Raw genomic sequence first — 12,916 nt, forward strand, 5'->3', positions numbered from 1 at the left:
AAGGAAAGCAGGGCATTCTATTAAAGGTGTGTGGCCTACCTTTTTATAAAGTGCAATCTGTGACCCATTACTCATTCATTTGTTTTTGACTTTATTTTTTGTTCTTGATAACAATCCAACAAACTGCTGTGATGTTTTATCATCATTTTCCATGGATAAGTTCAGCTGAACATGAACCAGAACGTGGTTTTCTCATATTTGATTTGCACCAAAGATAAACCATTATGATATTCTAAATAAAGCCAGCAGACGTCATACTGTTTTGTATTTAAAAAGGCCGTTGTCTTGTTTTTGTCTGGATCAGTGCAAAGCCTCACCGAACAGTATCTAGTGATAACAACCTGTAGGCCTCACAGTGGGTGGACTTCCTGTCTCGGCTCCTTAACGCTGATGGTGGTTTCACCAGAGTCTCTCTCTCTCACACTCTGTCTACATCAGCCCTGTTTATCACAGCCTGCTCAATAACTGAGGAGCTTCTTGTTTGCGTCGAGCCACATGGACTCAGGGTCCGCGCCATCTTCCCAGTCACTTCCCTCTGTTTTGCCAAAGAACACAGAGTAGATAAAGGCCGGGGACTGATCTGTGTCTGCCCGACTGTGGGAAAGGCGCGGGCACAGGAACTGGTGCAGGAAAGACGAGATGGTGACTCAAAAACAGAGATGTGTGTACGGGCTGATATGAGGCTACTAATGACGATGAAATGTTTGGATTGCAGCTACTGATAAGTAGTACTTTTCATCTCGACCACATGTATGCCAAGAATTCAATGTAGTATTGCATCATGTGACATTAACTGTTGCAGTCTTCATGAAGTAGAGTTTGGATCCTACAGTCAAGGTGTTGGTCTTTCTTTTTTAAGTCAAGTAAAAGCAACACAGGGCAGCTGTCAGTGGTAGACTTACAAACAAAATAGGACAGCACAATTAACAAGACGTTATAAATCAGGGCTCGTGTCTTTGGAATCTTGAGGTGAATATTTTTGAAATAACATCAATTTAAGGTGTACTCCATTGATTTGGGACTGTCATTCTACAAAGAGACATACAGTACATTTGAATTTGTGTCAAAAACTGAAGCAGCAGTGGCCAATATATGCTACCCCTAAGGTCTGGCCTTAAACGATTTTAAAAAACGATCGTCTTCCGAGCAGATCGGGGAGGTCAACATCACTCTTAGCACACAGAGATCATCTCTGGAACCATCTGATAATCGGGCCTTTGCTGGGTTTTGGTCAGAAGGGGGGAATCGGGCTCAAATGATCTTGTAGTGTACCCTGCTTAACTAAAAAAAAAAATTGTAATCCCTGGATTTTACATTTAGCATAATCCTGAAAACATCTGTCATTAAACCCTACGTCTCTAGCAAACACTTCTGTCAAATCTCAAAGGTTTAAGAAAAAGTTTAAGGCTGAAATAAAACACTTTAAGTAGCATTATCCTAAATTAAAACTTTTCCATCTAAATTTAACGCAAATGTTGACCAAATTTCAGGGAATCTCACAACACAAAGTGATTGCATCATTTAAAAAAAAAAACCACATCGGTTTGAGGTGCCCCATTGAAATTGTGCTATTCACTTACATGCTGTAGTAAACAACTGTTAAAAGTAAATCGATCTTCATGTGTTAAATGTGTGCTGGAGCTCTGGGTCCACTTCCAGTACCCTGGTTCAAGCTTTAGCCTTAGTAAGGAGTTTAACCGACTTCCTTCCAGCAGGCTCTCCTCTCTCCATCATACCTAATAGTGTTATAATGAAGTGAAATGTTATTCAACGCGACTAGCTAATAATAATCTGCGACCTCTCTTTTCTTTTCCACAGTTAACGAGATCATCAGGAACGACCTGTCCAGCATTTCCGTGCATACACACGCATAGACGTCCAGAAGTCTTCTGCCACAGCACACACTCAGACGGCAGCAGCATCAACAAAAAGAGGACAAATACACAATCAAATCAGATCCAGGTGATGAAGAAGTATGTTTGGACCAGGATCTCCCCATCTCGACCGCCTCTGCCACCAGATCCTCTGAGAATCACAAGGACAATCACTGGCAGAGCTCCATTTGAATAAACACATGAATGTTCTATTTACACAAAGGGAAGTGATTTCAGGGGAAGAGTACACGACGACACTCGCCTTAAAGTCACAGCAGATGTTCTTAAGCGGACCAAACAGCTCAATGAGACTGAATTCCTCCTATTGTAGACAAATGACAATCTTCTTATCGAGTGTGATCTGTATGTTAATGCATGGACAAGCTAGCAGGACGAGAGGTGTCGCGTTTCATCACTTTGCTCTATTTGTTTGTGCAGTCAGTCCGCGACAACCGAATAGGTGCCTTACAGCAGTGATGTTGACGGCAAACAACAGCAGCAGTGGCACAAATGCAAAAGGTTCACTGTAACGTGGACGTTTTTCTATGACCGTTTTGTATCATTTCAACAATTTGTTTACAGGGAAACAGGATTAAAGGCTGGAATACATGTAGGGATTATGTGAATAGATTAGAATTGTATTTTTTTTCTTCCTGCGCCTTCATTATTATCTCATTGTTCATTTATACTGAATGTTATTGTATATTCTTTTGTATAAACATGTATTTGGAAATGTACGCCTTATGCTTTATGACGCTGTTTACTTTTTTTTTTCCATTAGCTCTTCTTATTTTAAATTGTCTTCCCCTGATATGATTTGTACCATTTCTATTTCTCTTCGATATACTTTTCACCTTAGTGCCTATTTTTTTTTTTTGTATCACCCTGTGCTCGTCTTCCACCTTAACCGTGACATATTAATGCAAAGACAATCAGAGAAATATAAAGAACATATCTTATGAACAGTTCCTAGTTTTGGGAGCTTAAAAAGGCAGGTATCAACATTTTCTTCTTTCCCAGCTATAGAATAGTTCAACAATGGTATGCTTACCTGCTGAATAGAAATGAGAATACTAATGGAAAAGATGTGTTTGTCTGTCACTTCTTGCACTGTAGGTCTGTGTGTAAATAGGCACAGGGATAATGTAAGAACGCCACACAGGCTCAGTTGGACTCATCTGGGATTCTGCTGAGGAGTTGGCAGGACTGTTACGTACTGGGGCAATAATTGATCTGAGTAAACCAAAGGATTTTATCTTTGGTGAAATTATTGTCCAAGTTTTCTTTTGTTTTTCTGTTGTAGACTTAAGTGTAGAACAGCTTATAAATAAAAAAACATAATGCACTTTACAGAGCAGCTTTTCTTGCCTCCAAACCAAATATTGCCGACTGATTCATGAACTCACCTACTTCCACTCCTCTCTCACACGGCATCAGTCTCTTCTGTCTTTATGGAGCATGCACATCGTACTAATGTTTGGGATCATTTAGCTGACAGTAGCTCTCACTTATAGCTTCCTATTTTGTTTTCCAACAAGTAGTATAATAGCATGACTAAACTGTATGAATAAAGTTTCTATTTTGTGCCTTAATCTCTTTCTTGGCCACAAAATCATTGCAACTCTAAACATGCTTTTCTGTGTAGGAAAAAAAAGGTGAACCTTATTTCTCTTTAATATGAAATATTTATGAAAAATGAAATGTGTTTTAAAGTGCATTTAATGTGTTCTCTACAATGAATAAATAAATGGCATAATGGTGACCATATATAAACTACATATCATTTGTGTGTGTCTGGTATTCAAAAGCACACTTTGCTGATTTGTGAGTGTTTACGTTTAAAGGACTTGGAATTAGACATCAACACCTTTTATTAAAGGTCACATATTATGCAAAGATGACTATCATGTTTTTGTTACACTATTATGCGTCTCTAGTCCATCTACAAACCCCCCAATTATGAGAAAAGTTCATCCGCTTTGTCATTTGCCTGCTCCACAGAAAATCTGTGCTCAAACAGGCTGTTTGGAGATTTTCCCTTTGTGACATCACAAAGGGCAGTAACCCCTCCCCCAGGTGGGTGACACTCCAACAGCTAGGTGTTTGTTCTGCCCTCTAAGTCTGCCTTCTCAACGTAAACAATTGAGCATGGTGAAAGAAAGCCCCAGCCCCCGAAGCCCTTCTGGAGGGGGCGTGGTCAGACACAGCTCATTTGCATTTAAAGCTACAGACACAGAAACAGCCTGTTCTGAGCAGGGGGGTTTATAGGCATTATCAAATACAGGATCAGAGTGGTTTTTTGGCAAGAAACTTCAAAGACATGTGTTGGGGAGCTCTGAGACTTATTTAAACTGGTTGAAGAGGAGGAGAATATGTGACCTTTAAGTTCTTTTTCTGGGCTTTTTGCCTTCAGTGAATAGGACAGCTGAAGAGAGATAAGAAATGTTGGAAGAGAGGGGGGGGATGACGTGCAGCAAAGGGTCAAGATGGGATTGGAACCCACGGCCACTGCGACGAGGACTATGGCCTCCATTCATGGGGCACACAACATAACCGATAGGCTAACAGCGCCCCATCAACACTTTTTAAGTACATAGTTCTATGCTTTGTTTTTATCCAATAGGATTCCTTATTTTAATTCAAACAAATGTACATTTCCTAGAAATGTCTAATTGGTGCATCACTTTCTTATTTTATTTTTTTAGCATTCATATAAGGGAGTTTTTGATTTCAAATAATTGAAACTGTTTTGAAACTCAGTTAGACTTATCTATCTGTAGTTATACAAAAATATACTAAATCAGTACGGGGAGGGGGGGGGGTAGTTTTCTCCTCCTTTTTATACTAAAGCGTTGCATGCGTGGCCCATGTGGCTATGCTTTAGTTTAAAGGCATTTTATTTGACTTGGCTGTGTGATTTCCTGATGTTATAAAGCTTGACCTCAGTACACCTCAGACTGTTCCAACCTGTACCTATATCCCTTATAAAACCTGAAATGGAGACAGTTTGACATTGACTAGTGTATCGGAAAATTGTGTTTTTCCTGCTTTTTTTGGCACCCCAAACATCCAGTAGTTTGACTTCAATATAATTGCTATCTAATCGTTGGTTGCATTAAGTAGGGGTTAAATATCATTCTTAAAATGTTTCCTTTGCTACTGCCAGGAAAGATGACACTTCAATCAATCAACAGATGGTATTTGGTCTTGTGTTCCACTTTAGTTTAAAACCAATTTACAAACCAACCTACACTGTACTTAAGCAACAATCTGCTGATGTGACAGGTAGCCTTTACAAGTAGAGGCCTGTGTGTTTTCCGGTGAGTATTGTTAATGGCGGTTAGTTATAAGTGAAACGGCTCCTCGCCATGGGAGCTGTGCCATGCTCCTGTGTACCACCTGCCAGTCCTCCAGACTTTTTCCATGCACCAAAGTTATGAAGCGCCTATCCCCATAGTGACAGAAGGCAGGCCTAGGCGGTGCTCCCCTGTACGACCATGGTGAGCCCAAAATAGCTCCACTATTTACAGATGCAGTCACGCCCCTTTTTCCTGGCACCGTGTCCTCCTTACCTTAGTCTTCCTCTGACAGCGCCATACCCTTTGACACAGTGGAGAGATGACTCAGGGCCACATTTTCAACAAAACAAGAAAAGGCAAACTAAAGCTGCGTATCCATGATAATAAAACAAACACAATAAATACTGATATGTAGTATCACACACGGCCTACGGCAATGTTGCATTTTACGAGAGTTAAACATTTAGAACATTTAGATTGGAACACTTTAAAAACCAATGCTCAAGTTTTGATGTATTTAATTCAGCGTTTGTGCATGTGTGCTTCTTGTATACTTTCTGCTTTTTTCACCAAAATAAAATAACTGATACAACCCTTATAAGTCAAATACACTCACAAGAGGTTAACTTATAGCTAAAAACATTGGAAATTGAGGAAACAGGTGGATTTATTGGGCTGCAAAGGAGCAAAATCTACCTGTAAGTAAAGTTTTGCATTGGTTCTAACTCTTCAAAAGAACTTACACCATGCTGTTTAACCACTATGTGTAGCCTACAGTGTTTGTTTACTTTGTCTATTTTCTCCCCGACACAGACAACACACACCCACTGCTACATCAGGGATTATTTCTGACACTTCCCCCAAAAGACCTTGCTTTCTTCCTTTTTTAAAAGATTTTTTTATACCTTTATTTTAGAGATAGGACAGTAGACAGAGTCAGGAGAGAGAGCGGGGAATGACAAGCAGGAAAGGAGCCACAGGTTGGATTCGAACCCCAGGCTTTTTTTTTTATATAGAAAATGTAATATTTAAAATAAAGTCTAATAAAACACTTACAAAAACACAATATATGATATTAAAAGGTATGACTAAATGTGTGATTTTGGTCTTTCATCACAGCAGATGTTCTTGGAGTGAAAATGAAGTTATCTTTCATCGCAACAAAACACAAGTGAGCTGTTGAGGTACTGACTGTTCTTACCTTTAGATGGTTCAAGGCAAGCTGTTTCTCTTTTTTCAATCAATTTCAAATCTTTTTTTATCCATCACACAGATATTGATATTTTTATACTAATTATTTTTGGTAAGAAAATGATCAGGCTAATTATGCAGGATAACAATCTGTTCTATTTAAGATGGAGTACCAACAAGTACATGTTATGGAGAGTAGATGGCTGCCATGCAAATGCCAAGCTGACCACCAGCCGTGGGTAAGACAATAACTGATCCATGATCAGTACCTTTGACGACCCCATTTTCAAATTTGAATGGTGCATATAACTTTTCATATTCACAATTTAAAGGATTTTTTTAGTAAAATATTTCTTTTCACTGAACTTTTTAACAGAAATCATATATATTAAATTAGAATAATAAATCCCTGATTATTATTTGATATAGTATCTAACTCATGATAAGAGTATACGTGGCTGTATTCAGAAAGAATGCACTGATTAGTTTACAAGATGTCCAAAGACCTGACTGGTCAAATTTTACTGACAGAGTGATTGCTGACAGACAGACTCAACAAATGATTGGCAGTCTGACTGACGGACACAAATTTGGACCACAACATCCTTTAAGTAGACCATGAAGACATGCAAAAATCATAACCTCTGATCATAACGAGAGCAGCGCGTGCCATTTTCTCCCAAGGGTCCACCTGCACACAGCACCTGGCAGAGGGCACGACTTAGAAGTTTTCATTGAAGGCTTTTTTTATGGCTTCTTTACAGCTCTGCTTCCTCCTCCATCGTATTCCCACTGAGCCCTTGATTTGGGCTTTTATAAAGTGAGCGTATAGGCACAGCACTGGAACCTGCTGCCCTCTTCTCTCTTCAGCCATCTGCAAGCAGTAAATCCTCAATATACCTCCGTTATGAAGGGCATGTTGAGAGAACCATGGGGGTGGCTTTAAGAGATAATTGCTTGACCATTCTCTGGGACCTTTGATAGTTTTGTCCCTTACGATCGTACCACATTTGATCTTTTATTTTGTTCCTAGAGTCCCTGATTAGTCGTTCTTCTTCATAGACATACGTCAGCTGACTATAAACAGACCGTTTCATCAATTACCTTTAGGAAGATAAAGAAGATGAAGACCATATGTCTGTGTGTGGTTATGAGCATGTGTTTACATGTGTTTTCTTTATCTGTTAAAGTTGGGATTTTTGGTGCTCCACAGGTGTACACAGAACTCCTTTCATGGGCCTGTTTCCATATGACAGGACCAGCAGATGACCCGCTGACATGGTCACATGATTGTGGACCAACAGACAAATCACCTTTTTAAAAGACACTTTAAGAGTCACTCAGAAAGGCAACCAGATGGGGCCTGGAAAAATCGTATGCCTTTTTTTTTTTAATTCTCCATCTGCAATCATTCAGCAGCTTGATCCTCTCTCTGTCTCTCTTTTGTGATGCGTGAAATGTTGTGCAAGGATTTGTCAAATTTAGCAGCGGGACAGATGTTTGCCCTTTGGAAATGTGAAAAGTGAGAATTTTCTTTTAAAGGGGGTCTGTTCATACAGGATGAGTTCTCTTTTTCTCCACATCAAAGTGGATCCATTCAAATGGCCTTTCTCGTCCACTCTGAGAGCTCTATTCTTCTTCATTGACAAAAAGGAAATAAAACTCCAAGACATCCCGAGCGAGCCCTCCTCTATTGTTTGCTGTAAATGTTTCGGGACATATACAGAATGTTTATGTTGAAGTACATTGTAGCGCACATTAGGGATGCTCTTAATGGGCTACAGTAAAAGCCCTTGCTAGTCAAGAGTTCAGGCAGGTGCAGACTCTTACAGTAGATAAAGGAGCCTGGCACTGGAGATGAGTTCACGACAATCACTGTGAGGCTTTTAGACGCCTTCTCCGAGCTCAATCTTCATTTCCCCTGACACTGATTTTGCAATAAGGATCCGGAGAAAAGGGGAATGTCCATCTATTCATTTTAATGATCCCTCATTATTGACTGCTGGCAGGGAGGGGGCGGGCAAAGGTAATGATTCTTTGTCTTTGCTGGCCAATCACTCCTCTTAAAGGAATCAGACTCTAAATAAGGCCACTAATGGATGCCCAGTATGACCTTCATCTGACCCCATGTAAAGCCGTGCAAACTGACTTCCCGACATGAGCGAGTGAGAGATTGCTGCTTTAGTCATTCCTCTTTTTCAAAGAGCTCATTAAGATATATCCAAGTAGAATGAGGAATTCTAATCAAAAAGGTCAAACCACGAATTCCATTTGGTTGAAAATGGAAAAGAATCATTACTAGCAGCTATGGTCAAGTGCAGATTTTATAACTGATATAACTCAAGAAATAGTTTAACAATCTCACAAAGGGGCTTATTTGCTTTCTCGCAAACAGTTGAATAAATATTTCTTATTTCTGTTTTTTCTTATTTCAGTTAAATCTCCTGCGAGGGACATTCAGGCTGTGTCGACCTTTTCTTGCAAAGTGGATGATGCATCTTCTCATTATGCTGATTTTGTCCTGTACATGTCTAAGTCATGTTTTTTAACCAGCAAAAAATAAATTCTGCTTTCTTTTAACAGTCAAATATAACACTCACAGGGAATCATTGCTGTGGGAAATGTAAACAAAGGCAACATGCAGTCGGTCAGTTTGTCTGACACCTCCCTGGTGGCAGCAGTAATTGGCATTAAAAATATAAAGAAAAAGTGAACACCTTTTTGATGGTCTCGTTTGTTAGATCATAAAGCTGCATTAGTATTATTTTCAGTCTGTTTCAAAACAAGCTAAGAACTCCTCACCAGACCTTGAAAACATGAGGCTAGAGTTAGCATTCCGTAAACTTAGCTTCTCCAAAAAAAAACAAAAAAAAAACAGAGGATAACTGGACTGGCTCCGTCCAAGTTACTAAAATCCACCTGAAAGCACTGATTGTGTTACCGTTGGATAGAGCATAAGCAAGTATTGCTTTTCTTAGTAGGATTCTGCTGTTAGCTTAGCTTAGATAAAAACCTGGCTCAAAGCTGGCTCCAAGTCCACCTATCAGGTGAGCTTTCAAACCTCCAAAAATGGACACTTTCATTTGACCACAAACCCACATGTATCAATTAACAGATTGGTGACCTGCACTGATTACACAAGATGGTAGGCATAGGTGCCCTCCTGAGGATCCCATTGAAGTTGGTTGTCACCAGCGTTTGCCTCACTGAAGTAGATGATAACAGTCCTACTTCCAGCCTGAACCAACCATGTGTGTTTGCTAGTTTTTAAACGGCTTGGTATGTTGGCATGCCACTGTGGGCAACTCAAAATTGACACTTGCATTGTGTGCAAAATGCAGCATATTCATTGTCTGGCATTTTTCAAAGGAAGCTGTAACTCTTCTGGAGCTCTTCAGAAAACTCAGATTCCTTTTCAGTATGATGTTACCAGGTCCAGTTAGTACGCAGGGGCTTAACATTCACCTAACTCTGAAATAAACAAAATACAAAACTGAACAAATCATGACAGTTACCACTTTCTTTAGCCTCTGTTAGAGTTCTTTTCAAACACAACTTTATCATCATGCAGCAAAGCTTGTAGTACTAAAGTCACTTTCACAAAACTACTATTATAGAACTTAGCTTGCAACAAGCAATTAATGTGTCCATAAAAAGATTAAAATCTTACTTAAGGTTGGGTTTGAAAAGAAAAGGATTTATCACTGAGGCCTTCCATCTAAGCTACGATAAAGCTGACTCACAAGCACATTATACTTCCTTCTTTGCCTTAAAATAGTCCTTCTGTTATTTTCTCCCTCACTTTATGTGTTAAGATAAGCTAACTGGATGCTGGCATCACATTTACCACCATGGGTCTTAACGGGTATTTTCCTTATCATCTTATCCTCGGCCAGAGGGTACATTCGCTTGTTCTCTTTAAACCTTTTCCCACCAAACTTTCTCAAGTTTAGAATTTCTCTGCAGCCACATCATTTCACACATATTGATGAGGAAGCCTTCAGCAAATGACTTTCAAGTGAAGAAAAAAAAGAAGATGCTGTGATTAAGCTCCAGTAGCTCCTGATGTATTTGCTAGTCTGACTGTATCAACAAGGTTTTTAAAGAAAACATCCCACTGCTCACGTACAGAACATGGCACACTCATAGCAAATGATGTACCTTTGACTTTATATGTATGTGTGAGTGTGTGCACATCTCAGCCCGTCTGAGCTGTCATCAGTCTGTCAAGGTAATGAACCCTACTTTACTGCAGCCTCCAACAGCTCTTTAAGGCCTACTTCACACCGCTGAAGAAATACACTCAGGTATAAGTTGTTTTGCCTGGATGGTCCGCTGGATGATGGGTGGGCGGGGATGTTATTAGGAGCGTTCATCTACAAGGCTCCCCAAGCCATACTATACTGAAACTGACCACAAGACAACCCTATCATCCTCAAAGATTACCTGTCTCCTGCACTGTATATGAATGTTTTATCATAAAAGCTTTTCTTTTTTGCTAAGTGCCTCCTTGAGTGTTTGCTTTTAACTTTTGATTACTTTATGTCTTGTTGTGAAGACGAAAAAACAAAAGGGCCCGGCCATTTGAATATAATGGACATAACGGGAAAGGTAGTCTCTGTTGCTTCATTCCAGACGATATATCACGGCGGTGTAATCCAACACAGCGGGTGCGAAATAGTTTTTCAGAAAGTGGTTGTTTCAGAGAATTGGAGTAAGCAGATTGTAAGAAGTTTTGATCTTGACATTTTGTCAAAGTGGGCCGAGCAGGTGGAGGCACTCGAGGGAAAAAAGAGACATGACACAATCCTATAAATAAAATAGTACGGCAGGCTTTGCATAAAGAGCCATATGTTTCCGTCTGTGAGGAAATATAGGATGTCATGCATTACAGTGTAAAAAGACTCATTTACAACCATTAAAAGCGGACCAACTCACCATATCTGCATTTGATGTGGCAGATCACTGCTCATTTGGCTGACTTTTTATATGATAGCTCTCTTTTTTATATAGTCGTGAGTCATTAAAAGAAAAAATATTTTTCTCTCATTCGGTCTAGACGTCTAGCTCCCCCCCCACCACCACCACCCTCCTGCTCCTCAAGGTTTTACCAGACGTCGCATTGCGAGAGGGGAATGGTCGATTGCATAACGGAAGGCGAGACTTCATCGTTCCTGGCCTTCTCACAAAATTCAATCATTCTCTGCATACTCCAATCCCATGACGGCCCATTAAAGAGCAGCCCAGGCTAGGATTTCCCCTCATGTGTTTTAAATTGAAATTACGGTCACAATGTCTGCCATATGCATGAATCGAGGAAGACAAGGAGCCTGGGGAGAAGGAGATATCAAAATAGTTCAACAGATGGAGAAAAAGAGAGAGAGGCAGGCAGAAAGATAAGAAAACTCCTGACCCTTCCTTTCTCTTTTTTTGCTACTTGTGTAACCCTGACACCCACATTCATGTTAGGCAGTCCGTCCGCCTGTGTTATCTTAATGAATCTGTAGGAGTTCTTTTCATCAAAAGGACCAGATCAAATGTTTATTCAGTAGAAATGTCCATGAAGAAATGTTGATTGTGGACCCAACCTTGGATGTTCTCCCATATTCAGATATTAAAGCCACGGTGCTTCCAAGCAGGTCGGCAGCTTTTAAACTCAGCACACCATAAGTCATAGAAACTACGGGAAGCGATAAGAAGAATAGGTGAAGTATGAGACATCAGGAGATGATCACCCCAGATGTGCTTTGAGGAACCACTGGGATCTGAATCAGACTCTGACTGGCCATAAGTTCCTCATTCTTATTTGTCCCTGTTGACTTAGGGAAGGACACACATGCTCACTCACACACTCACACACACACACACACACACACACACACACACACACACACAAAAACACACTTAAGTACACTTACATGAATAAGACAACGTCTCTGATCTAGTGCAGAGGATGTGATGCAGACAACATTCTGATGACCTGGGCTGACACCCCAGAGACATTCATTACTCTTCCACCTTGGCAGTTGCTCCAGAGATTAAAAAAAAAATCTATTTGAGGGCAGCATCACACTGACCAAGATGTTTCTGTATTTTCAAAAGGTTCACATGAATTGGGTATACATTTGGAACACATATTAATGATGAAGGTTTTTAAGACACGAGTCAAACAGTGGATGGAACTGAAGCAAGTATGTGGGCATTGACTCTTCCCTCTTAAAATCCTCATTTTACTGTTTGATGTTATTTAGTCTCTTATTTGTATTGAGTTTATGATGTCTGTATTTGTATAGTATCACTGTTTCTGTATTTCTTTTAGGCTTTTAATTCTGTTTTAATCCTAAAAGCTCCGCCAGGGTCAGGGGTTGTAAATTAGCCACAGATAGATATGTCTTGTAAGCATGGCATCTACTTCGTATTTTCATATGAAGCAATGTTCATTGCATATGAAGAATAAATAAAAGACAAAAGAATAAATGAAGAATCAAATAAATAAATCATAATCCATTTTCAGCCTGGTTTTATTTTATTTGTTATTTACTCCTTTAACAA

The 12,916-nt window shown here is 39.7% G+C and overlaps 1 protein-coding gene across 3 annotated transcripts in view; it reads left to right on the forward strand.

Moving 5' to 3' along the window:
* LOC132984349 (nuclear factor of activated T-cells, cytoplasmic 1-like) overlaps positions 1 to 3,652 on the forward strand; it is a 58,407-nt gene extending 54,755 nt beyond the window's left edge. For all 3 annotated transcript variants that reach the window (XM_061051159.1, XM_061051157.1, XM_061051158.1), the window contains one exon: positions 1,819 to 3,652. In XM_061051159.1, coding sequence (XP_060907142.1) covers positions 1,819 to 1,874 — 56 coding nt within the window. In that variant the 3' untranslated portion in view covers positions 1,875 to 3,652. The remainder of the gene's footprint in view (positions 1 to 1,818) is intronic.
* The last annotated feature ends 9,264 nt before the right edge of the window (positions 3,653 to 12,916 follow it).

The sequence above is a fragment of the Labrus mixtus genome, chromosome 11 (assembly GCF_963584025.1).
Source record: "Labrus mixtus chromosome 11, fLabMix1.1, whole genome shotgun sequence".
Classification (NCBI taxonomy): Eukaryota; Metazoa; Chordata; class Actinopteri; order Labriformes; family Labridae; genus Labrus; species Labrus mixtus.